The sequence below is a fragment of the Ornithorhynchus anatinus genome, chromosome 6, assembly GCF_004115215.2.
Source record: "Ornithorhynchus anatinus isolate Pmale09 chromosome 6, mOrnAna1.pri.v4, whole genome shotgun sequence".
NCBI classification, from domain to species: domain Eukaryota; kingdom Metazoa; phylum Chordata; class Mammalia; order Monotremata; family Ornithorhynchidae; genus Ornithorhynchus; species Ornithorhynchus anatinus.
This window is the reverse complement of record NC_041733.1, coordinates 24,367,262-24,394,742: the sequence shown is the minus strand read 5'-3', so window position 1 is coordinate 24,394,742 and position 27,481 is coordinate 24,367,262. Positions and strand designations below refer to the sequence as shown.

The window sequence follows — 27,481 nt, the reverse complement described above, 5'->3', positions numbered from 1 at the left end:
GTGCTTGGATTGCAAGGCAGAGGAGATCATAATAATAATGGTATTTGTTAAACCTTTACTCTGTGCCAAGCACTGTACTAAGTGTTGGGGTAGATTCAAGGTAACCAGATTGGACACATTCTCTGTCCCCCATGGAGATCACAGTCTAAATAAAAAGAGGAACAGATATTTCATCACCATTTTAAAGTGAGGAAATTGAAGCACAGACAAGTGAAGTGGCTAACCCAAAGTCACACAACAAGCAAGTGTCAAAGCCAGGCTTAGAATCCAGGTCTTCTGACTCTTAGGCCTATATGCTTTTTCCACTAGGCCACACTGCTTCCTATATTGCTGGAAAAAGCTCCTCACCAGCTCTGTCAGCTTCCTTATCTTGGGCAGTGTGCTAATAACTATGACTGGGCCTTCTGTGATCAATTACAATGCTTCAAGCATTCCTGCTGCTCCAGGTCCTAGAGACACTCGGGCAAATATGCAAGGACCCTTCTTCCTCTTCTCACTGACAGGTTTTTGGAGGGGCCTGGGGCCCTAGTTCATTGGAGCTGGGCCAGAAAAGGACAGGGAGAGGAACAGAAATGAGGAAGCAGGGAGGAAGGGGAGAGAGAGAAAACTGAGAGGTTTAGCATGGGACTGAATGTGAGAGTTAAAAGATGAGGATGAAGAGGGTAGATTGTGGAGTGCCATTCAGAGTCTCTCATCTCTCCTAGATGTGTTCCTCCTGGGGCACAAATCATAGTGAGCAAACAGGGGGAGGGAGTCATGCGCATGTATGTGCGAACTTTTGAATTTCGTTGCTTTCCCCTACCTGTGATTTAGTTTGTCTTTCTCTCCTGCTAGATTGTAAGCTTCTGAAGAGCTAGAATCGTTCCCACTAACTCCATTGCAGGCTGAGGAGGAGTGGTCATAGACATAGGATAAGACCAGGGGAGAACAATGTGATACCAAAGCCAGGGTGAGTTTCTATCAGCTGAGAGTAGTCAAGACTATCAAAGAGTAGTCAAGAGTATCAAGGCAAATAAGGTCAAGGTACTGTAGAACAGAATAGAGCTCATTAAAGTTAAAGGAGGCTTTGGAGAGCCTGCTCTCTGTGTGAATAGGGCAAATACTCAATAATTAATAGTAATAATTGTGATATTTAAGCGCTTACTGTGTTTCAGGCACTCTACTAAGTGCTGGGTGGGAATACAAACATATAGGGCTGGACACAGTCCCTGTCCCTCAAAGGGCTCACAGTTCCCATTTTACAGATGAAGTAACTGAGGCACAGTAAAGTGACTTGCCCAAGGTCAAATCCAGCAGATGTGGCAGACCTGGGATTAGAACCCTTGACCTTCTGACTCCCAGGCCCATGTTTTATCCACTAGGCCATGAGTTGGTGGAGAGGAAGTGAAAGGAAGTGGGTGTGTACAGTCCATTTGGAGAGTTTGGATAGGAATGGATGGTTGGAGGTGTGAGGCATATAGCTAGAGGGTACAGCTGGACCCAGAGAAAGTTTTTTTTTTTTTTTTTAGAATGAAGGAGACTTGAGTATGTTTGAAGATGGAGGCAAAAGAGTTCCAGGAGAGGGAGCTATTGAAGACAACAATGAGAGGGAAAGAGGTGGAAGGTGGAATTAAGTGTGTTTCAAGGGTGAGAGTGGTTAAGGCCCTGGCACAATATTCACCCTGAAACCCTAATTTAGTATGGTCAACTGAAAATTCTAATATTTTTTAACTTTTTGCCTTTTCTTCAGCTTTTCTGAGTTGAGCCAATAAAGACCAAATATAAATAATGTATTACTGAACCATAGAGTTGTAGACCTAGACCTAGACAGGGTCTGAAAGAATATAAGACCAAAAAATGAAGTTGGATAAGTAATATCTATAAATACAAAATGATTTTTTAATGTATTCTGAATGCATATAATGAGATAGTTATGATACAGGTTTTTTTCTCTGAATTTTCAGTGAGCTTAATTTTAAGTAGCTTTACAGTTCCTCATTATTTTAATATACAGATATATTTAAGGAAGATAAGCTTCAAAAAGAAAAACATAATTATAGGCTGGAAATTTAATGAGAGCAAAATGCCCTGAGAGTTTTCTTTGCTTTGACAGAACAGAAATTGCCTTTTCCATTGTTTGCTTGTTGCTGTTGTAATTGCCCACCATATTTGCCCTTCCCATGAGCCTTTGGTTTCTTCCTGTGTTTCTTGCTCCTCAGTCTTTAACTTTTTTTAACTAGTGACTTTAAGTTACTTTTTTATCCTCCTCTTTGGAAATTAAATGATCTTGATCTCTAAATAGAAAGAATTATGATCAGAACTCTCTATGATGCCCCAAAGCATTTTTAGTGTCTTTTCCTGTCGCTGCCATATCTCTCCTGTAGCAATAATGTCAATAATTTGACAAAAAGACCATTTATATACTGGCCAAATGTCTCTTATGAGGATACTATTCCTATATAATGAGAAGCAGAATGGCCTAATGGAAAGAGAGTGGTCCTGGGAGTCAGATGCCCTGGATTCCAAACTCAGCTCTACCACTTCAATCTATCAATCAAGGGTATTTATTGAGGATTTACTCTGTGCAGAGCAATATACTAAGCCCTTGGGAGAGTACAGTTCAACAGAGGTGGTAGATATATTTCTTACCCACAATGAGCATACAGTCTAGTTTACACCAGTTGCCTCTTGTGTGACCTTAGATAAGTCAGTGAACTCCTGTGTGCCTCACTTTCTTCATCTGTAAAATGAAGATTCTATACCCATTCTCCCTGTTAGACTGCGAGCCCCACGTGGGACAGGGACTGTTTCCAACCTGGTTATATTGTATCAATTCCAGTGCTTAGTCCAGTGCTTGGCACATAGTAAGTGCTTTGTGAATATCATTATCATTATTGGTATTGTTAATAGCAAAATCATTATTATTATTTCACAAGGAAGGAAAGAACCACTTTCCACCAGAGTGGCAAGAGCATTTAGGTACCAAGCACAGTCCTGCTGACGACTTCAGGCAAGCAAGGAAAGTGGGGAGACAGGCAGTCGAACAGCACCTCCCCACCAGACTGTTGTGGCCTCCTTTTGGAGTGGCCCTCTTGTTACCTTCTGCAGCTGCGGCTACTGCCACTGCTGCCAGAACTGGGCCGCTCTTCAGAAGTTTCCCTTTACCCTCACTTTGTGTCAGTCCATCAGTCAATTGTATTGACTGAATGTGTACTATGTGCAAAGCACTGTATTAAGCATTTGGCAGCAAAGATTAGAGTTTCTAGGGATATTCCTGTCTTTAAGGATCTTGCAGTCTAGTGGGGGAACTACATGTAGTTCCTTAGGTCAGGGAGTAGCGTCCGGTGGAGGGGAATCGCAGTGGCAGCAGCAGCTCTGGATTGTGGCAGGGGAGGAAAGGACTTTGCAGTTTTGCCCTGTTTCCCATCCCATTAACTGGCATCTACTAGACTCCTTGCCTGAGCAGAACGAGCTGCCTAAGGTGGTGCTCTGTGTTTGTGTCAGACTGTCTCCAAAGTGCTACCCATTGCCTCCCCAGTATATCTTCTTGCTTCCACAGTTCCCTCTCTCCTCCTTCACAGCACACACACACACACTCTCTGTCTCTCTCTCATCCTCTCATCACCAGTGCCTTGGACACCATCCTCTCCCATCTCTTGAATTTATACAGACAGAGCCAACTATGGTTAATGTCCTAAGACACTTAGGTGCTTTGAAGTTTCTAACCAGTAATTAGTTTTGTATTAGAAGCCACAAGCCATTAGTCCTGTTAGTGAGCCAGCCCCCAAAACTGAGACCAGTCCCTCTGCCTCATCGAAAACAGAATATTTAGCCTTTCCATTGAGTCTTGCTAGGTACCCTCACCTTTAATGCCTTATTAAAAACACATTTCTAAGAGTTCTTCCCTGACTAAAGCCTCATTTAATCTTCTCTCACTCCCTTCTGCATTTTCCTTGCACTTGGATTTGTACCCTCTATTTATCCAGACCCACAGGGCTTATTCTTGTCTTGCTGTCAAGTCGTCTCTGACCCATAGCGACGCCATGGACACATCTCTCCCAGAATGCCCCACCTCCATCTGCAATCGTTTTGGTAGTGAATCCATAGAGTTTTCTTGGTAAAAATGTGGAAGTGGTTGACCATTGCCTCCTTCCTCACAGTAACTTGAGTTTCTGCCTCAACTCTTTCCAATGCTGTTGCTGCCCAGCACAGGTGAGTTTTGACTACAGTAGATTGCCCTCTACTCGCTAGCCACTGCTCAAGCTAAAAATGGAATGGTTATGCCTCTGCTTGACTCTCCCTCCTGTAGTCAAGACTGGTAGAGTCCTGGCAACTCACCAGGTGCCACCCTGAGAGAACAGCACTTATTACATATCTGTAATTTGCTTATACTAATGTCTGTCTCCCCCTCTAGACTGTAAGCTCGTGGTCAGGGAATGTGTCTACCAACTCTGTTATATTGTACTCTCCCAAGCACGTGGTACAGTGTTCTCCACACAAAGAGCCCTCAAATATTATTTAGATATGAATATTTAAATATAATTAAATATTGGCACAGAGAGAGTTAGACTCTGAGAAACCATGCATGTTGGGCATTCATATCTGGGTTCTGAATTTGTTATGGAAGGTGGAATCCATATTAAACAAGTAGGCATTTTTATTGGGCCCCAAAATTCTTGCCAAAAACCATACTTTCGTGGTGGGTTTTGATTAAGTAGCCAGTTTAAAATATTGACCCTATTGAGCCCATTGTCCAAACAGGGCAATACACCATTTCTTTATTTTTAATGTATATGTTTAAATTCTTTTTTAAAAGTGCTTATATTTAAAACATTATTTGATTAAGAGGCTCATTTTAAAATTGTGCCTGACCCATGTAGTTGTAGCCATTTAAGCCTCATTTCTCCTTTAAATCTGGATATCCCATTCTGCTCAATTGTATTATGGGTAGGATATAGTCCAGTGTGTTTTGTCTGGCCAAGAGCATTATTTCCATTCACACGGATATTCCCTCTTAAAAATGATTGAGCCTCGAAAGGTCTGTCAGCCCTTATCACCCACCTGCCCTGATAGAAAGCTTATACCAATAATTTGCTTCTCCCTCTGTCATCCCACTTCCCAGATTGGGGGCAGAGCTTTCTGGAGGAAGGTATCATAATTTATTTTGGGATGCTGAAGATCCTGCTCTAGGAAGGGAACAAAAACCAAGGCTCCTGCCATGTGGAGACACTTATCGTATTTTCCCCTCAGCTGGAGAAGCAAACTGTGAGCAGTGAACGATAAAGATGAGGGCTGTTCTGATACTGCAAGAGATTTGCCAGCAAGGGTCCGGAAATAATAGCTTTCATTTCTGGTTATTTGTCTTGTGAGAAGGGAGTTCATCTTTGAGAGGGTGGGAAGAAGAATGAATGCATATCTAGAAAGCCCAATTTCCATGATTTGAGAGGATTTCTGCAAGAGTTGAAACCTTGTTGCTTTAAAAACAGTAGTTGAATTTCTACTATTAAAATTATTACTAAAGTCTCTGCTTTGGTCAGTACATTCCACAAATAACCTTTATTGAGTAGAGAGTAGAGAAATATGATGCCAAAAAACCTGAAGTTAGCCAAGTATTTGGATTTCCCTAAGAGATTGCATATCCAGGTCAGATGCAGTTCCTGTTCTACTTTGGGCTCACAGTTTCAATAGGAGGGAGAAGAGGCATCGAAGCACCATTTTACAAATGAGGAAACTAATACATTGAGAAGTGAAGTGACTTGCCCAAAGGCACACAGCAGGAAAGTGACAGAATGGGATTAGAATTCAGGTCCCCTGCCCATGCTCTTTCTACTATACTATGCTGCTTCAGCATCAGAGACCACACCCTTCTCCTGGAAACCATATATAACCTTGGTTGTACTGCCACATTTCTTTTTTGGTCCTCCTCTTATCTCTGTGGACAAACCTCCTTAATATCTTTAGCCAAATCCTTTTCCACCCATCACCTCCCAAGTGTGGTGTCTCTTAAGGCTCTGTTCTGGGTCCCCTGCCCTTCTAACTTTACACTTACTCCTTTGAGGAGTCATCTGCTCCCATTGCTTCAACCAGAACCTCTATGTAGTTGATTCCCAATCCTAGTCCTTCCCTTTCCTTTTTTTTGTGGCCTCACATTTCCCTCTGTCTCCAGACATCTGTACATGAAAGCCTTGCTCACCCATCATCTTTAATAGGTCTAACACTAGCACCTCATCTTCCCTCCTAAGTCTTCTTTTCCACCTAAATTTCTGCTTATAGTTGATACCACAGCCTTGGCATTTCCCTTTATTCCTCTCTCTCTCTGTAAGCCCCAGTAGTCAGTCACCAAATCCTGTCAGTTTTTTCTCCATATTTCCAGAATCTGCCCCTTCCTCTCCATCCAAATCTCCACCACCCTGGCCCAGGCTCTCACAGTACCCCTAATTGGTCAACTGCATTAGCTTCCTTCCTGGACTCTGTGCTTCTAATCTCTCCTTTTGCCAGTCCACATTTCACTTGACTGCCTGGATATCTTTCTAAAATGTCATTCTGCACACATCTCTCCCCATTCCTCAAAAGCCTCCAACAGTTATTTATTTCTCTTAGCATCAGACAGATGCTTCTGATTCTTGGATTTAATTCTTTCTCCCTCTTGCTTATCCACTATCTTCTTCCATTTACACACCAGCTTGTACTCTGCATTCTTTTCATGTGACTCTTCTCACTCAGTCTTGTTCTTGAATCTTCTGCCTCTGAACCCTTGCTCACTCCCTGCTTTCTTCCTGGAACTCCCTTATCCTTTAAATCTAGCAGTACCTAATTTTCAGAACCCTTCGGAAATAATAATGTTGTTATTTGTTAAGCGCTTACTATGTGCAGAGCACTGTTCTAAGCGTTGGGGGAGATACAGGGTCATCAGGTTGTCCCACGTGAGGCTCACAGCTGATTTTCATTTTACAGATGAGGTCACTGAGGCGCAGAGAAGTTAAGTGACTTGCCCACAGTCACACAGCTGACAAGTGGCAGAGCAGGGATTTGAACCCATGACCTCTGACTCCCAAGCCCAGGCCCTTTCCACCGAGCCACGCTGCTTCTCTAAATCCATCCAAATCATGATCTTCAGTCTACCTCCTGCACTTTCAGCTATTTTCATACTTGGGTATTGTCAAGTCATAATATTTCATCTGTGTATGTAGGGTCTTATATACTGTACCTTTCAAGTACTTGATCATTGACATGCATATTTTTCCACTCTTTTTCCTCCTACCTGTAACAGTTTTGTGTCTGTCTCTCCTGTTAGATTGTAAGGTCTTTGGTGGCAGAGGTCATGTCCAACTAATCTAGTGTATTTTTCAATGCCAAGTGCTTATTTCAGTTCTCTAGACTGTAAGCTTCTTGTGGGCAGGGAACATGTCTCCAAATGGTTTTATTGTACTCTACCAAGTGCTTAGTACAGTGCTCTGCACGTAGTAAGCATTCAGTAAATACCATTGATTGATTGATCTGCTCACAGTAAACACCCAAATGGTGGTATTTGGTAAGCATTTACTGTGTGCCAAGCACTGTAGTAAGCACTGAGGCAGAAAAAGATAATTAAGTTGGACATTTTCCCTGTCCACATGAGGCTCAAAATCTAAGTAGAAGGGAGTAGGATTTAATCCCCATTTTACAGATGAGGAAACTGAGGCACAGGGAAGCTAAGTGACTTGCCCAGGATCACAGAAGATAAATGGCCAAGCTGGGATTAGATCCCAGGTCCTCTGAATCCTGAGCCCATGCTCTGTCCACTAGTCCATGCTGCTTCTGCGCACCTTAGTATAGTGCTTGGCACATAGGGATTCAGTAAATACTGTTGATTGACTGATGAACAATGCACTGCGAATTGAAGACAGGAGAAGAATGTCTTAAGAAATTTCAGAAAAAGGTTTTGAGGAGCTGGAAGCTACCAAAAATAAGGGAAGTAAGAAAGGGGAGTGATGACTGAGGCTGGAGAGGGGATAGATTAGTTAATAAGGATAGAAAATGAGATGGATATCTTAATAATCAATGGGAATCGGTTTCATGCTAAATCCAGTATCTTTTGTGAAATGCTGTTGCCTGAGGCACAAAAATAATGCAGCAGTTGCTGTAGGCAGGAACTTTAAAGGGGGATTGTCAAGGCTGCCAAGCAGCAGATTATCGACTATTATAGATTTGCAAATATTCCTCCTTTGGAATCACTAGCACATTAAAATTGCTTAACCTGCCTGTCTCTGATCTTAGAAGCCAATAGAGAGCAATATTTTGTCAGTGGCACTGAAATGTTCACAAAATTGGGGCACAGATCCTAGGAAGCACTTGTAGTTTTGCACGGGTCAGAGTGAAATTAGTTGGAGTGATTTTTTCAGGAGAATCCAGAAAGGAAATGTTGTAAATGGGAGGAAACTAGAAGTTGGCTCATCTCTGTAGGAATGTCCGTGGAGAGCTCTGAACTAGAATGGAAAGTGTTTTCTGTAATAGTGCTGGTGAAAAATGTACAGGGCTTGCTTCAAGGTATTCAGTACATTACAAACCTTTTCCTCTCCTGTAAATAAATATTATGGACAGTTTGAAGAACATGTAGAATTTTTTCAGAGAGATTGTGTCTCTGGCAGCAAAATCATTATTGCAGATAGCACATCATTTAGCTGCCCACTCTCTGTCCTCTTGTAAAGAATTGCAGAGAGGAGGCAATTTACATCATGATCAGAGATTTGCAGCAGTGATGCCTTTGATGTTTTTTTCCTACTAGTTGGCTTCTCCTTTTGTCACCTCAGTCATAGAGATTTGCCAGAAATGAAAAGCCATGGTGAGCATGGCAGTGCAAAATTTGTGAAGAATAAGAATCGTTGAATGGGCCACATTCAACAAGACCACAAGCCGTGTGACTTAGTGGTTAGAACATGGGCCTGGGCGTCAGAAGGACCTGAGTTTTAATCCTGTCTCTGCCACGTGCATGCTGCATGATCTTGGGCAAGTCATTTATCTTCTCTGGGCCTCAGTTTCCTCATCTGTAGAGTGGAGATTGCGAGCCTCATATGGGACAGGGACTGTGTCCAACCTGATTAACTTGTATCCTCCCCAGTGATTAGAACAGTGCTCGGCACATAATAAGCACTTAACAAGAACCATGATTTTCATTATTATTATTATCCTCTCTGAGAAACAGCCGATCTAGGTGACCTTTTCTTCTGGCCCTTCTCTTCCACCAACCATCTTTGTCTACATCAGCTGTGGTTGCAGTGCTTACCTTTCTGATGGGGATTTGAAATCCATGAATCCCGAAGCAGCTTCTACCCAGAGTTAATAAAGTGCTTTCATTAGCTTCTCATGAGCCTGCAGATTTGCTGCTTTCATGTGATGGAGGACCCAGCAGGACCCTGAAACTAAAGAAACTGGAGTTTTGGGACCTTTAATACAGCACTCTTCTGACACTGCCTGCAGCCCTGTGAAGTGGCTGGGGCTTCAGGGAGGACCTGGCCTTTTTGCGAAGGGTGGTATTTCAATTAAATACTCTTTTTTTTTATGATCAGAGCTGAGAGCTTTGTGATTTCATACTCATATCAATAAGCCTTGCTAAATGTACAGTTTTGACCTTTTCTGCTTATTTTCTTATAGTTTCCATTTCATAATGACAAGCATACACTCCAAGCACTGTATTTAGTGGCAATTATTGTTCTTGTTTAATAGTTGAAATCATTCAGACTCTGGGTCTTTTGTCTTAGAGCCCACCTGAGCTACAGAGTAAATTCCGTAAATGTAGTCCCACCCCATCTAGTAGCTGAAAGAGTATGCATAGTTACACACAGTGAAACTGGCCTTCTTCTAATTCACTGTACAAAAAAGTCAAAATCAAAAATGTAAAACTAACCTTTAGGAGAGGCAGAGTAGTTTAGTAGTGAGAGCACGGAACTGGAGTTCCTGACACCCAGGTTCTAGTCCTGGCTCTGCCACTTGCCTGCTCTGTGACCTTAGGCAAATCACTCAACTTCTGTGGGCTTCAGTTTGCTTATCTGTAAAATGGAGATTAAATGCCTGCCCTCCCTCCATCTTACAGTATAAGCCCTATGTGGTCCTATATGTACCCTAGGGCTTAGCACTGCACTTGGCATAAAGTGCTTAGTAAATACTGTTATTATTAAAAGCAATCAATATATCCACATGGACTTTGTTTGTTGACTTACATAACACACTGAATGCAAGATGAGCGGTGCATCCCATTAAAACATGAGCTCCTGGAACATCACAGCACTTACATAAATATCCTTATATACTATTGCTTCTCCTATCTGTAATATATCTGTCTCTTACTAGGTTGCAAGTTCCTTTCAGGGCAGGGACTGTGTCTTCCAACCCTATTGTGCTCTCCAAAGCACTCAAAAGTACCACTGATTGAATAACTGGCATACTGTCACCCAGCAGATGTTGGTTCAGTGTTCTGCACACAGTAGGTGCTCAGTAAATCTGCTTAATGGATTTATGGCAATCACTGTCCTGAGGACATCAGCTATAGCCCAGCCAAGCAAAGGAGCAAAATTGGGTGATGAGAAGGGGATTAGGAAAAGAATAAAAGGCCCAGAATCATGAGGAGAAGCAGTCCTTTCCCCCAGACCATCCTGAGAGAATAACAGGGAAGCTGATGTGCACCCAGAATGCTAAGGGTTAGCAGTGTGATTTTTCCAGGAAGCAACTTGTAGACGTGTGTCACAGGAAAGCTGCCAAGAGCAGGATAACAGTGATGTCAAGGAATGGTGTATCCTCTTGGGCTTCAGTAGAAAGGAGTACCAGATCAGGGATAGGTGAATCTCCCTGCATCTAAGGAACATCATAAATGTTATTGCTATATGAAATCTTTAACCAAGGAAAGACAAACTATGCATTTACTTTGTAGCCAAAAACAATGCCTGAGTAATCAGTGTGATTGGAACCTACACATTTGGAGCAATCTCAACATGGGGGAAAACTGGGGGAGCAGACATTTGGTATTACTGCAAACCTCAGCTTCTAGTTCTTGGAGGATAGGCCTGGCTAGCTTCGTGGGGATTTCAGGGAATTTCTCGGAGATTGCAGTGAATCTTAGGGTCACGGGGTGGAGGCAGCAATTTCCTGGCTCAATCTCAAGATGCCCAAGTGTGAATCCCCAAGGGAGTCTGCCTTCCCCTTGTGGGCAGGAATAGTGTCTATCATCTCTCTTATATTGTAATATCCCAAGTGCATAGTACAGAGTGAGAGTGCTCTTCACTCAGTAAATGCTCAGTAAATACCATTGATTGACTGAATCTCTAGCCCAGCTGAAGTTGCTATGAAAACCGGGATCCTGGTATGACAACTGGGCCTCTGACCTCAAAAGTCACCCCTCATAAGTCTCAGTTTCTTCATCTATAAAAAAGGTTAGGAAAATTGTTATAAATAAATGGAAATTGGGAAACAGAATTGCAACCTTTTATTGGTGAGTGTGGAGAGATAGGGCATGAGGAAATTTGCACTTAGCTAATCGGGGGGCAGAAGGCTGTAATTATAAAGCACTTAAAAAATTCAGAGTGCTAGAAAAATCCATCAGGTTCACTCCAAAAATAATGGTAATGGTCATAATTGCTGGGACAGTGGGTTTCCATCCCATGCACTATGGCAAACTAATGTGACCTTGTGATCTCCCTCCTCCTCCTCCTCCCTCCAGTGTGCACTGAGAGTTTAATAGCATTTCCATTTTGCGTTATAACCTCCCAGACAATGTGATGAAATAAAAAGTGGTGGCATCCAGAGCAGGGGACCTCTCTGCCACACAGGATGATGATATGAAGTTTCCTGTTAAAAATGGCAGATGAGCCCCTGTCACATCAGTTCCTGTGTTTTATAAGATGCGGACAGAGGCTAAGGGGTGGGGCACTTGGCCTACTGCAGAGCATACATGTGAAGGCTAGCAATGATGGTTGTGTACTGCTTAAAACCAGCTTATACTTTCCCCATTTCTGTTTTGCTCTGATAATGTGTTTGTTCTTAAGCCGAATGATAGCCCTGCCACTGAGAGGACCTACCTCAAGCGGTGATTTCCTAAGCATCAGAATCACTCAGCACATTTTGAAGTTGGTCTTCAGGGCATATTTGTATCTTTTGTTTTGGCCATCTTCACAAGGCACACCAGTGCTAAGCTCTCCATAAAAGATGGACTTGAACATCCTTTTATCTTTCATCACCATAGCAACTGAGCTCTGATCAACATGGCCTTGTTGCCTCTGACCCCATAGAGTTTCAGGGCCTCAGTGTTCGGACTGAGATTTTGTCATTATCTGCCCGGTTATCTGCCTGACACCTTGTGGATGGAATTGGTCCAGTTGTTTCTTATGCCGTCGGTACAGTGCCCATACCTCACCGTAGACAGCAAAATGGCAGATGTTGATCTTTGGTTTTTTGTTTGCTTCCTCTTACTTCAGTTGTGGCAACTTTGTAAATGGTGCACAGACCATGCCACTGTGTTTTGTTATCATGATTTATAACTGCAGTTCCCCAGTGGATGCTGTCCAAGTAGCAGAATTTCTTGAGGGTTGAAAGCTTCACAGCATCGATATATACCATTGGAGTACTCGCTCTGGTGGTTGGGGTTTGGTGGGTGCATGACCGCTGTCTTTTTCCCCCAACTGATTTTCAGTCCAAAGTGTTTAAGGTTCATGCAAAGCATTATGAGCTGTTGTGTGTCTCCGAGAGAATAGGCCAATATTTCACAGTCATCTGCAAATAGGATAAAGGCTCAATCATGCAGTGGAATTTGAGTGCTTGCAAAGTACTAAGTGCTTAGCAAGAGTACAATACAACAGAGCTGGTAGACATGTTCCCTGCCCACAAGGAGCTGACAATCTTACGGTTTCTAGAGCTTATAGTCTAGAGGATAAGCAAAGTTAAAGCATCTGGCAAGGTGGGGTTGTGTTTCTACAGACTGGTCACACAGTGTTGGAGGTATTAAAGCCCCAATTGAAAAAGAGTGGGAAGACAGTGTACAAAATGTGTGCATATGGAAAACTCAAAAACAATGGAAAAGTTGACTGAAATGGAGTAGTAATAGAGACAGATAAAACTGCTTTGCTTTGTCATTAGTAGCCAAGGGGTGATTATTTTGATATTCTTTTTATTTGTATTTCAATTTCTGTAAATCCTTGACATTGACTCTAGAGCTGATGCTGAAAGGAAATAACATTAGAAATCTTTAATTACTCATAGTCTCCATCAAGACAGCTTTTTTTTTAAGCCAATGCACTTAACCTGCCATAGATAAGTTTTTGTGTGTCCTTGAAAATCCATTTTTAGTGTTTTCAGGAGCTAGGGAAGAAGCCTCATCACCATAGTTTGTGGTGATTGTTTTGTGGTGTGAATTAAGTTACTGCTTGCAGCCATCTGTTATTCAGAAAATTTCACAATGGATAGGCCTAGATGCCAGTGCTTTTATTTTTCTAAGTTGTTCTGATATTGTTTTTTTGGTTGTGGGGAAAGGTTGAAAACTCTTTGGGGAGGATTTTTACTCAAAATTTTAATTTGAGATTTTAACCTAAATAGAGGTCTAGAAACTCAGGTCTTTTCCCACTGCAGTATGGGTTGGTGAGAGAGAAAATATGTGGATGGTAGCTAGTTCTTTTTGTGTCTTTTGGCATCAGGCTTTCTTTGGTAAAGAGTAAAGAGTAAGGATTTAACATATGAAAACTGGATATTCCAATTATCTCCTTATTTTCAGCTCTGAAGAATCAGTTAGTGTCATGACCCTTCCAGCGGAGAGAATTCATCAATAAGCTTCTCTTCCAGTACAGTTTCCTCGTTCTTCCCTGAGGCAGCATTGCTTAGGAGAGGTTTGCACAGAAGCGTGGGATATTTCCTAGCCATCCAGGAGTTCCCTTCTATTGATGATAGTATGTGATATAGAAGGGAATGAGAAAAAGAGTTGAGATTATTTTTTAGAAGAGAAATAACTGCAGAGTGTGGAAGCTGAAACTGTGGCCCGGCATGAAAAATGCTTCTACTCTACCATTCAGATAGCCCAAGAGTTGCATTTTTGTTTTTTGTTTTTTAATTAGGGCAGGAGCTAATCTTCTTGGGCCCAAAGTCAGGATGAGGGTTGGAGAGGAAGAAAGAAGAGGACATCACCTTTAGGGACCACTTTAGACAAAAATTTCTTTAAATAAAATTGAGAAGTGACTGGTGAAGGCCTAATGAGCACTGCATTCTTCTACTCTCAGATACATTTTGTTCCTGAGTGCTATTCAGAGTGGAAACAAGCCCCACCATGATGATTCTCTTATGACTAGGGAGATGCACTGTTTGTTAACAATATATTTTCAGCACAGATTTTTTCAAGTGTGTGTATAAAGTAAGCAGTGTATATTGGGAAGCATGTGGTCTAGTGGCAGGAGCATGGATCTGGGAATCAGAGGACCCAGATTCTTATCCTGTCTCTGCCGCTTGTCTGCTGTGGGCCTATGGGCAGGTCACTTAACTTCTCTGTGCCTCAGTTATTCCATATGTAAAATGAGGATTAAAAACATAAGCCTCATGTGGGATATGGACCGTATCCAAAGTGATTATCTTGAATCTATCCTAGTACTTAGTAACGTGCCTGGTACATACTAAGTGCTTAATAATTCCCTTTTAAAAAAAAATGAAAGGTATGGATTACTTTTTTAGGGTATTAGTTAAGTGATTACTATGTGCCAGGCACTGTACTAAGTGCTGGGGTAGATAGAAGCTGATCTGGTTGGATACAGTCCATGTCCCACAAGGAGCTCACAGCCTTAATCCCCATTATCTGATAGGTCTCATCTCAGATGGAAAATTGCTGTCCCCCACTTCGAAGCCATACTGAAGGTACATCTCCAATAAGCCTTCCCTGACTGAGCCCTCGTTTCCCCTTCTCCCACTCCCTTCTGCACACTCATACTTTCTCCCTCGTTCAATCTCCTTCCCTTACCCACAGTATATCTATATCTATATCTATATCTATGTAGATATATATGTCTTTTTAAAAAAATTATTTATTTAAATTAATGTCTGCCTCTCCCTCTAGTCTGTGAGCTCCATGTGGGCAGGGAATGTGACTGATGTTATATTGTACTCTATCAAGCTCTTAATACAGTGCTTTGTGTACAGTAAGTGCTTAACAAATACAATTGAATGCATGAATGAATTTTACAAATGAGAATACTGAGGCACAGAAAAATTAAGTGACTTGACTAAGGTCACAAAGCAGGCAAGTGGCGGAGCCAGGAGTAGAACCCAGGTTCTCTGACTGCTAGGCATGAGGTCTTTCCACTAGGCCATTCTGCTTCTACTACTATTGCTGGTGTGGCTTGAACATTGGAGTGGCTGAATTTGTGATGATATTAAAAATCCTATAGGTATGTATACTAAAAAGCCTATCCTATTCATGGCAAGTCTTATGCCATCCATCTTATCAGAATTTCAAATGAAGCCTTAAAAAAGCATCAGCGTAGTTGGCTTGAATAGGTTCAAGTTTTCAAGTAGAATTCAGTGTGTCTTCAAACAAATGATGAAACCTGGTAAGGCTCACATCGAAATTTCATTATCTTTTGCCTCCAAAATGATGAAAACTGAGTTCCCATGAATCATTTATTTAGCTAGAAAACCTATCAAGTTCTATTTTTCCTTTCCAAATCCCAGGCTCATTAATTTTCTGGTACTTCTAGATATTCTCAATCATTCCTCTCCCACTGCAGTCCTTTTCTTCTTGCCTGGAACTCCCAGCTCCTTCATGTATGGCAGATCATTCCCCATGTCCCCATATTCAAAGGCTTTTGAAATCATATCTCTTCCAGGAGGCTTCCCCTGATAAATCTCTCATCTGTTCTCCTTATATACCCTCCAACTCCTCTGCGACTGCCACTTCAACACTTCTGTGACACCCAAACATTTCCACCCACCCATGTAGTATTTATATTCATGCCTTTGTTCCCGTTCAGTTACTTTCTCCAATTTGTAATTTATTTTAGGATCTCTCTCCCCTGTTAAATTGTAAACTCTTTGAGGGCAGTGACCATATCTACTAATTCTGTTATACTCTCATCAGACTTTAATACAGTGCTAAGCACTTAGTACAGTGCTCTGCATGTAGTAAGCGCTTAATACCATTGATTAATTTAGTATAGTGCTCGCAGCACAGAAGGTGGTCCGATACAATTGATTGATTCATTCTGAGGCAGTCAGAAAAATAAGTGGTTTGAGCACTTCCAAATAATCCCTCACAATTTATTGTAGTATTTATATAAGACTTTTCCTTGCCTTGTGAGGACAATATTCAGGAGCCCAGTATGTGAATTTCATTCAGTCTACACTGGGTCATGCATTTGAAAATGAAAATCGAAGAAAATTCTGTTTGAAAGTTCGATGAGCTAGTCTCCTGTATATTAGAAGCCTCTGACTTAGAGATCATTGGGTTTCCACAGGTTTGGCTTATTTTGTGCAGTGGTGAGCCATTGAAGTGGGTGCCCCAGTAGATGTTTTTGTTCTGTAGGGATTGACCAAGTGCCAAAAGAAGGAAATTGCAGTCTTCTCTGAAGTCCTCATTGTTGGGGCATGTGTGCTTTGCCAAGGGAAAAATGTCAAAAAATATATAACCTGCAGTCTTATGACTATATTGAATGATCCTATAGACTTACTTTCACAGTAGGACTGCAATTGCTGGTTGGGTTTAATGGAAATAGTTATTAGCACATTCATTGGGTAATCTAAGGACTAGCTCAATAATACAAAAATCAATCAATCAGTTGCTTACTTTCAGAATGTTCATGGCCCTGCAGGAAGAAATGACCAATGTTTAAATGCAGCGTTATTTATAAACACTGCCATTCCCTGTTAATTTAATGTGAAATATAAAATGCCCGAAGACTCAGAAGGCAATTGAGTAGCGTTTATAGCTTCCTTAGTAACATCCAGAGAGTTTTTATTTTTCCTGTAGGAGTGCACAAGAATGGCACCCCAGAGGTTTTGTTAATAGGGAAGGTGATGAGCCAAGGTTGGAGAGCAAACGCTTAGAACTGAAAGAGTTCTTGTTAAAGAATTGCACCTCCTAACTGTCATCAAGCAGTTGTCATGAACCTCCTAGTTCTCTGAAGCCATCATTATTGTGGAATGTAGCCCCTTCTCCACCCATCTCCTTCTCTTCTGCCCCAGCCTTCAGTGTGACTCATGCCAGGCCTAGAAGCTTTGATTTAAAAACAGTACCGTGTGTTCTTGGTATAACTTATTCTTTTTGCTTTAATGCTGTGAAGTTTTCATTTGACTAATTCAGTGTTCAAAATGATCACTCGGTGGTGTAATGTACTTTAGTGTGTTGGTCCATTAATTTTCCCCAGTTGTGTTTCTTGAAATGTAATTTGCATGAAGCTATTATAACAGAGATATTGAAACTCCCCAACTGTTAAAGAAACACCAAGATAGTTTGAATAAAGAGGAACAATAACTTAAAATTTCCCAGTGGGGACAATTATGTTAAACCACCATAACGGTCCAGTTTTAAATGTTAGGTGTTTAGATTCCCATTTCAGGGTACCTACACTGGAAAATTGGGCTATGTAAGTACAGAAAGGACTCTTTCATTCAATGACACAACCCGTTGAATTGAATTTAGGCTTGGGAGGATAATGTGTTTTCATTATTAAACCTGAATGCTCTTTCAGGGTGAGAGAACTGTAGAAAACCTAACTCATTCCCCCATTTTTTTTGATGTCCTTGAATTTAAATGGACTTTCTCCCTTGTGGAATGGAAGGGTTGCACTGTACCATCCCTAACCTATTTCTCCTTCTTTAGTTCACTCAGTGCAGTCTGATTTTCAGTGAAAAGATTAGTCCTGGGCCTGTACTTTATGAGACACTTCCTTTCCTTAATAAGATTCCCCCAGGAGGGCCAGCATTGTCTTGACTTCTGGCCCTGGGGTGCAGGAAAAAGCCCATCCAAACAAAAGCTCCTTTTGCCAGCCTCTTCTTGACAGTGTCCTGATCCATAGATTTTGTTGCTTCTGGCCTGCTCCTCCCTCAAAGCCTTGTTGACTTCTGGATCAGATTTCTGAAGGCTTAAAGTGGGTCTTCAACTTTTTCCTCTAGTCTGGATTGTGCCAACAAGTTTGTAACTGGTTGCTGGGGTCCTGTTGGAACAGTTTTGGTTGGTATGGAAACCTGGAACTTGACTGACCCATGGTCCTCAGACTGTCGGGCAGTTTGGGACTGTCAGGAGTTCAGTCCAATTCGGCTGGACAAGGGTGTAGCTAGCCCCAGATCTTACAGGTTCTCTGAGCTGCATGGGTCAGCCTTGGGGAAGATGGCCTGGCTGTTTTATGACACAAGTGACTAGGATGGACTTTTGTCCAGTTTTAAACTAGACAGTCCAGATTTCAGCAGGTATATTCCTTGCCAGGAAGCAACTTGGCCTCATGGGAAGAGCATTGATGTTGGAGTCAGAAGATCTGGGTTCTAATAGTTCTTACACTTGCCTGCTGGGTGATGATGGGCAAGTCATTTGACTTCTTTATGCTTCAGTTTCTCATCTGTAAAATGGGGATTAAATATCTGTTCTCCCTCCTATTTAGATCACGAGCCCTGTATGAGACAAGGGACTGTGCCCGGCCTGATCAACTTGTATGCATCCTGTCGCTTAGTACAATGTTTGGCACTTACCAAGTGCTTAACAAATATCATTGTTGTTATTATTATAACTACTACTGTTATTGGAAACTTTTACTTCTGTTGTTTAGATTTTCAGATCCCATTCTCCTTTTTCTGCTGCTCCCACTGCTGAGGCCCACAGCTCCAATCCGGAGTTCCCAAGTGCTTAGTACAGTGCTCTGCACACAGTAAGCACTTAGTTAATATGATTGAATGAATGAATGAGTTGACACACACCTGGGATAGGAGCGCACTGTCTGTGGAGCATTTGGCGGGGCTGGGGTATCCTGGGGAAACCCTTGGTATGGGCCAAATTGGGCGGATTCCTTCCAAAATCGTACCTTCATGACCTCATCATGTCAGGCTGTGTGTCAGTGACGTCAGGGTTGTCTCGGGTTCTGGTTTTTAGGGGGCTGTGCCCTGGACCACTCCTGCTGTGTCACCTGTTCAAATTTTGCACATACATTCCTTCGGGCCTCTAATCTTGTGAGAGTCCCACCCTGAGAGTCCCATGTGTCTGAAAACATGGCCCATAAACAGCAGATTTTCACAGAAGGTGGGAATGCATGTCTGCCCCCTTGTTCATTGCTCTTCAAATAGTAGGCACTAAAGATTGAGTGAGAGGAAGGGGAGCAGAAATAGGAGTCACTTCAGCAGTGGAAGGGCATATTTCTTCCAAGAGGAGACTTGGAACACTGAGCCCAGGCAGGCCTGGAAATGATTTGCCCTCTTTGCCAGGTGGCACCCCTGCACAGGCTCAGGTGTCCAGTTGGCTGTGGGAGCCTCTAGCCGCATTTACCATCTGGAATCACTGCACCTGTGTGGAGGACCACCTGTGCTGGGGCTCCTGTGATCACTAGCATAGTTTGAGCACCTACTTAGTGCCCAGCACTATATTAGAAATGTAGTGACATTTAACAAGTAAAAGATATGGTTCCTGCCCTTGAGGAGCATGCAGTCTAATGAGAGAGACAGGAGGACACTGTCAAGCATACCAAAATTAAGAGAGAGAGAAGGTATTAACTTGCATAACAAATGACTGCTTGCAAATGCAAGAAAAAGGCCGGGAATGACTAAGTACACTTGGTCACTCCCTGAGTGAGTAATTGGTACAGCTCCCTGTCTAACCCTGTTCACTCTGTAAACAGAGATCATCCCCAAGTTGAATACATTGGGGTTCTGACATGTGTTCTCTCTGTTGTAAACTCATTCCTCATTTTTTATTCCTCATTTTTATAGCATGCCAATTGGCACTAAACTGCCTCATAGGGAGCGCTGTTTAGGCCAAGTAAGGGTAGCCAAAACGAGGACCCAAAACGGTACCCAAGCAGCTGACTTCATCCCCCCTTTCCAGTGAAAATCCCCTGAAACAAACCAGTCTTCAGGGTTCACTGGGGAGTGCCTGAACCCACCTTGACTTGCCTTGGGGCTCTCCTGGTTTGGGCTTGAACTCTTTGTACCTGGCCCTTGTAGGTAGGTACCACATGTTCTATTCCAATGTGATGATGATGATGTTGGTATTTAAGCGCTTACTATGTACCAAGCACTGTTCTAAGCATTGGGGTAGATACAAGGTTATCAGGTTGTCCCACGTGAGGCTCATAGTCTTCATCCCCATTTTACAGATGAGGTAACTGAGGCACAGAGAAGTGAAGTGACTTGCCCACAGTCACACAGCTGACAAGTGGCAGAGCCGGGATTCGAACCCATGACCTCTGACTCCCAAGCCTGGGCTCTTGCCACTGATCCACACTGCTTCTGTGGATCCACTCCCATCTGGTGTGGCTCACGGTGCTCAGCACAGAGTTCACATATCACAGCCTGGGGCCAGTTACTGGTTGGAATTAGGCTGGGATCAGGAAGGGTGCTGAGGCCTGAACAGAGCTTCAAGGAAAGCTCTCCAACTACATTCTGAGTCTTTTGAATGGATGCATTCTCTGATCCTTTATTCCTATGTGATAGCTTTAATTCAGGCTGAAAGAGAAATAGGCAATTCTGATGTCCCAGATAAAGAGTTATTGGCATTTCTGTTCATTTTTAAGAGTGGTCATTTACCTGTTTGAAATTTCCCAAAAAGAAAAATTGATACTACATAACATGTACCAGGAATAAAAGCTGTGTAATTACTGAACATTGAATATCAGTTATTTTATAATGATGGTATATATTATGCTGTCAGTGCCAAGCACTCTGCTAAGGATTGGGAAAGATATAGGATAACCAGATTGGACTCAGTCCCTGTGCCACAAAGGGCTTGCACTTTTAAAAAGAGGGGAATGCAGGTATTTCACCCCCATTTTGCAGTTGAGAAAACTGAGGCATGAGGAGGTTAAGGGGCTTGCCCAAAGTTGCACAGCAGGCAGTGGCACAGCAGGGATTAGAACCCAGATTGCCCAATTCCCAATCCCTTGCTTTCTCTCCTAGGCCCTGCTGTTTCCCATTTTTAATCATTGCCAAATTATTTTTCTTCTTTGATTGTTGTTCATTTGTTCATTCATTGTCATATTTATTGAGCTCTTACTGTGTGCAGATCACTGTACTAAGCACTTAGAAAGTACAATACAGCAGTAGAGACAATCCCTGCCCCCAATAGGCTTACAGTCTAGAGGATGGGAGACAGACATCAAAACAGGTAAACAGGTATCAATAAAAATAAATAGAACTCTAGATATATATGTACAGAGAAGCAGCATTGCTCAGTGGAAAGAGCACAGGCTTGGGAGTCAGAGGTCATGGGTTCAAATCCCGGCTCCGCCACTCGTCAGCTGTGTGACTCTGGACAAGTCACTTAACTTCTCTGGGCCTCAGTTCCCTCATCTGTAAAACGGGGATTAAGACTGTGAGCCTCACATGGGACAACCTGATTACCCTGTATCTACCCCAGCGCTTAGAACAGTGCTCTGCACATAGTAAGCGCTTAACAAATACCAACATTATTAAGTGCTGTGGGGCGGGGAGAAGGGGGGAAGAGCAAAGGGAGTGAGTTGAGGTGATGGGGAAGGGTTTATTGAGTTAACAAATTGGCAAGAGTGGATGTCATTTTACCAACAAATCAATCAGTTGTATTTATTGAGCACTTACAGTGTGCAGAGCATTTTATAATGTTTCTTTCCAAATTTTTGTTCTCCTGGACATAATTTTGAACTCTTGCTCAATTGAGAAACTGACAAAATAATTTCCCAGGTGATGTGCATATTATAATTGGTCAAAAAAGGAAAAAAGGATCAGTGGACTGAACTTCCTGGCAGTATTCTAGTTCTGCACTCCAATTTAGGAAGCCTCAGGTGGTTTAAAGAAACTGTTTTTTCCCTGGCCTGGCTCCTCCAACCTTTCCTGCTTGATTAAGGTGTGGTCCATTGCATTTCAAACAGGAAAGGGAGGGGGCAAATGGACCATTGAGCTAAGAATAGGGGCTAGTGAGGGTAATGGCCCTTGTGAGCAGTTCAGGAAAGTAAACCACTCAAATTCTCTGTATTGTCATTCTTTCTGCAAGAGATTTTATGAGCTTTTTCAATTTCTATTAAATGTATGGATCCAGCATCTCCAGCAGCAGAAACTAACACAAAAAGTGTACAATATTTAAACAACAAAGCCCCACATCCCCCTATCAATAGAGCATTTTCTTTGCTCAGTGGTCTCTTCTTCAGGTCAGTATGAGAATGAAGAGGAAAAGATCAGTGAAAGACTACATCCGAGGGTTATATAATGCAGACATATTTTTGAAACCCTGTGGAAAAACATGGCAGCAGTTGGTATAAAGGTAAATTAACTTTCTGGAATGGTTTTGGCAACCTGGTGGAGTTTCTTTGGCATCTTTACAATCTGCTTAGGAATTTAGTAGGCACTGGTGAATCAAATGGTTGTATTTTACCTTGTGGGGGACCAAGGACAGATGGTGGAAGAGAACCTGGATCTGTGCCACTTACACCTTAGAACCAGCCCATTGGGCAAAGTGATCCCAAGAAGGCTTCTCCTGCATTGCTCTTAGGCAGGTTGAATGGGGGAATTGTTTGGTCTTTCAAGGCTCATGAATTGGGCTTGTTGGGAGCACATCTGTTACGTACCTTAGGAGCTCATAAGAAAGCTAAGGAAAGATGGGGAGAGCTACATTTTAATGATTCAGGCAATTTGTGATGGGCTTTTTCCTCCACTCAAGGGAACTGATTTGTTTCAAAATGTTTTTCACTTTCATAACAGGATGCTAGTAGGACGCCGATCTGAATCTAGTATTAATTTAAAGTAATTTAAGTCTGACTGCTCTCAGACAATTTTGGGGAAATGAGGTAGTGGTAGTCAGCCCTCTCTATCAAACCCATCCACTAATTGGTCCTTGTGACAGTGGGAATATGAGTGAATGCAGTCATTAGTAACTGGCATAATAGAGTGGCCAAAGTTTAAAATCATCATGGAATCTGAATCACCTATGACCTGCAAGCTGCTTTCTCTCCATGTTCTACTACTTAAATAAAAATTGGATAGTCTTTTGTTTTTCTTTTCAGGTAATTCTTTTTTGGCATAAATTCCATTTTCAGTACAGAAATTCCACCATAAAGTTTTTCTTAAACCTGGGGACAGTTTTCAATGAATTATTAAATTCCTGGTTGCTCTTATTTTTCTGTGAGTGTTTTCTTTGGACTGTGTCCAAACCGATTTACTCGTATCCACCCCAGTGCTTAGTACAGTGTCTGGCACAAAGTAAGTGCTTAAAAAATAACACAGTTATTATTTCTTTTTCCTCCAGAGCTAAAAAAGGCTTAAACTATAACATGTCTTTTTTTTACAGTGTATAGTTTGCTGTTAGATATTTATCTCTGTCTTAAAATGAGTCTTGGAATAGAATTTTTATCTAACCAAATAAATCAATAGGAGAAAGAAAAATAACTTCTCATTTAGCCCATTTTAAAATCAATATTTTCACCAAAACAAAACAAAATATTAACTAGATCTCGGCTTTTGTCATTTGAAATGTAATTTGTGAATTTAAGAATTTATGGGCATCTCAGATTTGTGGACTTCAACTACTTAAAGTATTATTGATTTCCAGGAGCCAACAAATTCAGATGGAGGGACAAAGGCAGAGATGGAGAAGAGTCAATTATTTAAGGATAAATGCAACCTCAAATCATTTTAGCAACAGAAAAATCACTATTTATATTGCCTCCTCTCTCCCTTCTCCAGATTTTTGGGTTTTAATTTTGCAGGTGTTTTGTTTTGTTTTACAGAAGCCTTTGAAATTGTCGTTCGACATGCAAGGAACTACACCAACAGCATGTTCAAGAACCAGTACCAGAACATGGCCCCAAGAGCGTTTAAATCTGTTGGGGAACTTTTCACAGACGTCTCACTGTATATTCTGGGTTCTGACATCAGCGTGAATGACATGATAAATGAATTTTTTGACGGTCTGTTTCCGGCTATCTTTTCGCACTTGATTAACCCAGGCTTCCCCGAAATCTCTTTGGAAATGACAGAATGCCTGCGGGGAGCGAGGAGGGATCTGAAAGTTTTTGGAAACTTTCCCAAGATGATGATGACCCAAGTGTCAAAGTCACTGCAGGCCACCCGAGTCTTCCTTCAGGCCTTGAACCTTGGGATTGAGATCATAAACACTACCGATCACTTGAAGTTCAGCAAGGATTGTGGACGGACACTGCTGAGGATGTGGTACTGCCCCTATTGCCAGAGTCTCATGATGGCTAAGCCCTGTGCTGGTTACTGCAAAGTTATAACTCAAGGGTGCCTGGCTAGCGTGGTGGAGATTGACAGATACTGGAGAGAATACATTCGTTCTCTGGAAGAGCTTGTTAAAGGCATGCGGGGAATATATGACATGGAGCACGTCCTGCTCAATCTGTTTTCACTGATACGAGACTCGGTTCTGTACGTCCAGAAGAACGGAGGAAAGCTGTCCTCAACAGTGAGTTCCTAAAAGTAATTTATAGTAGCTGATTGTCTAACTGGCACACAACGGTGAATTGGGGGAGGTAGAGTGGTGAAGAGCTGACCAACTGTGGGCAAGGGAGAAGGGAACCCTCCCTCCCCGCCATGAAAGCAGGCTTCCCACGTTTCTGCACAAAAGCACAGTGAATCATCTCTACTGTTACTACTTTTGTTACATATAGCAAAGAATTCTCTAGGCTCCCTCTTTAGGTTGAGGATATAGTGAAGTATACTTGGTCAGTAACTGTAGCAAATTTACCATCTCATCACTGTTTTTTTACCCATAACTCCCCCTTCTTTAATACATTTAATCTTTGTACATAATATAAATGTAATCAGTTTGATGGTTTGGATAGCTGTATCATTAAAGTCAGATGTAGATGCTGATCTCACTGAGGGTACAGACTATCATTGTTTTGCTCACTCAGTAGAGTGTTAGGTGCAGGTGGATCTTAAATGATTTGAAAGGATGAAATGAACAAGGATAAAAAAAAAATTATTAAAAAAAGCGACTTATAATGTTCACAAAAGACAGAGCAAAAGGGAATGGATTTAAACTCCAGTTTCAGATTATTAGATGAAAGAACTTCTTTGTTAAAAAGGTGATCAAACACCAGAATAGGCTCCCTGGCTGTTAGGGAAGTTAGGTAGAATCCTTATCCCAGAGGCTCTTATGGAAAACTTAAATGAGAAGAAGAATTGGGGTATTTGTTAAGCACTTACTATCTGCCAGTTGCTACAGTTGGAGACAAGATAATCAGGTCAGACATAGGCCCTATTCAACATGGAACTCAAGGTCTCAGTAATAATAACAATGGTATTTGTTAAGTTGGTTACTGTGTGCCAGGCACCACATTAAGCACTGGGATGGATAAAAGCAAATCGAGTTGCACACAGTCCCTGTCCCTTGTCGGGCTCACAGTTTAATCCCATTTTACAGATGAGGTAACTGAGACATAGAGAAGTGAAGTGACTTTTTCAGGTTCACACAGCAGACATGTGTCAGAGCTGGGATTGTAATCCATGACCTTCTGATTCCCAGGGAGGGAGTTAGCCTGATCTAGTGGAAAGAGCATGGGTCTGGGAATCAGAGAACCTTGGTTCTAATCCCAACTCTGCCACTTGTATGCTGTTTAACCTTGGACTAGCCACTTAATTTCTCCATTCCTCAATTTCCTCATCTGAAAATGGGGATTCAGTGCTTTTTCTCCCCCTACTTAGACTGTAAACCCTGTGTAAGACAGAAATTGTGTCCAACGTAATTATCTTGCATCTATCCTAGGGCTTAGTACAGGGCCTGGCACATAGGAAGTATTTAACACATACCACAGTTCTTAGTAGTAGTAGGATTTAATCTCCATTTTACAGATGATGAAACTGAGATACTGAGAACTTAAGTGATTTGCCCAAGGTCAAACAAAAAGGCAAGAGGCAGAGCTGGGATTAGAACCCTGGTCCTCTGACTCCCAGGCCTGTGCTCTTTCCACTTGACCAAGACTTTTGTCTCTCCTAATTCTATTGCCTAATCATTTTTCTGCCTAGAAACAAAGGGTTGTTCCAGATGACCAATGGATTTCCCTTCCAACTCTAGGATTTGATCATTATTCCAGATTAGTAAAGGGAAATTGCTGCGTGTATGTCACCAGACAATCCCAGAAGTCAAGAAGTGTTTGCAGTGGCAGGGCTGGCCTCACCAGGCTGCCTGTGGAAATTAATCAGGAGGCTGTTATGGCTCTTATAGCTGTATAGTTACTGTCCTAACTCTAATGGGAAACTGAACATTTGGTATATTCCAATTGAAATTTGCTCTTGATTTTCCCACTTGTCTCCTTTCTCTCTCCGTCCCCCATGCCTGAAACTCTCTCTCTTTTCAAATATGACAGGCCTCAGCTCTCCCTGTTCTAAGAGTCTTCCAAAAATCCCATCTCTTCCAAGAAGCCTTCCCTGAAGTTGTCAACCCAACAGCTGCTCTCTTCACTTATGTAATATTTCTCATCCACAGCACTTATCTATATACCTACACATATTGTACACCCAATTATTCAGCTCACTTATCCTGTTATATTTGTATTACCAGCTATTATATCCTTTTTCTTCCTTCGGCTGCCACTGTTGTCAGAAGCCTACATCTTCCCTCTTCCTCTCCATTTAGATTGTAAATCTTCAGAGAGCAGGGATCATGTCTTAAACTTACGCTGCATTCTCCAAAGTAGTACAGTGTTCTTCATACAGGAAACACTTAAATACCATTGACTGATGAGGAATGCAGTGTTTCTAGTCTCATCCCTTCTAGCTATACTTCCCAAACAAGGTTTTAGGGTGGATTGGTCCCTCAGGAAAGAATATCACCTTCTTCTTGTTTCCTGTCTTTTTTTTGGAAAGAGCTTTCTTTAGGAGCCTATATCTTGAGGGGGTATGTGGGAATGGAGTGAGGATTGAGATCTGACTGGCAAAAATAATCTTTGATCAGGTATATAAAATATCAGAACTTTCTCTGTTGGTGACATTTATAAATGAACATCTCATTTCATCTGTAAAACTAGTTTTTACAGAATAATGGTACATTTGCATTTTTAGGACATTCTAAAAACCGAAAACTCAAATGTAGCATTAAACTGATAATGATTATGTGTGTGTCCTTGAGCAAGTCACTTAATTTTTCTGTGCTTCAGTTGCCTCTCCTGTAAAATGAGGATTAAATAACTATTCCCCTTCTCCCCCTGAGTGCAGACCCCCAGAGGGATAGGCACTGGGTCTGATTTGATTATTTTGTTTCTAAATCAACCCTTAGTGCTATGTTTGGCATAGAAGTACTTAACAAATATCTCAATTGTTATTATTAACTGAACAGACATGAATTCCATGCAAAAAAACATTGCCTTAATGTCAGATTATT

At 41.8% G+C, this 27,481-nt stretch overlaps 1 protein-coding gene across 4 annotated transcripts in view; it reads left to right on the top strand.

Moving 5' to 3' along the window:
* GPC3 (glypican 3) overlaps positions 1-27,481 on the top strand; it is a 429,039-nt gene that overhangs the window by 200,106 nt on the left and 201,452 nt on the right. For all 4 annotated transcript variants that reach the window (XM_007666179.3, XM_029067025.2, XM_029067024.2 and 1 more), the window contains one exon: positions 23,868-24,562. In XM_007666179.3, coding sequence (XP_007664369.2) covers positions 23,868-24,562 — 695 coding nt within the window. The remainder of the gene's footprint in view (positions 1-23,867; positions 24,563-27,481) is intronic.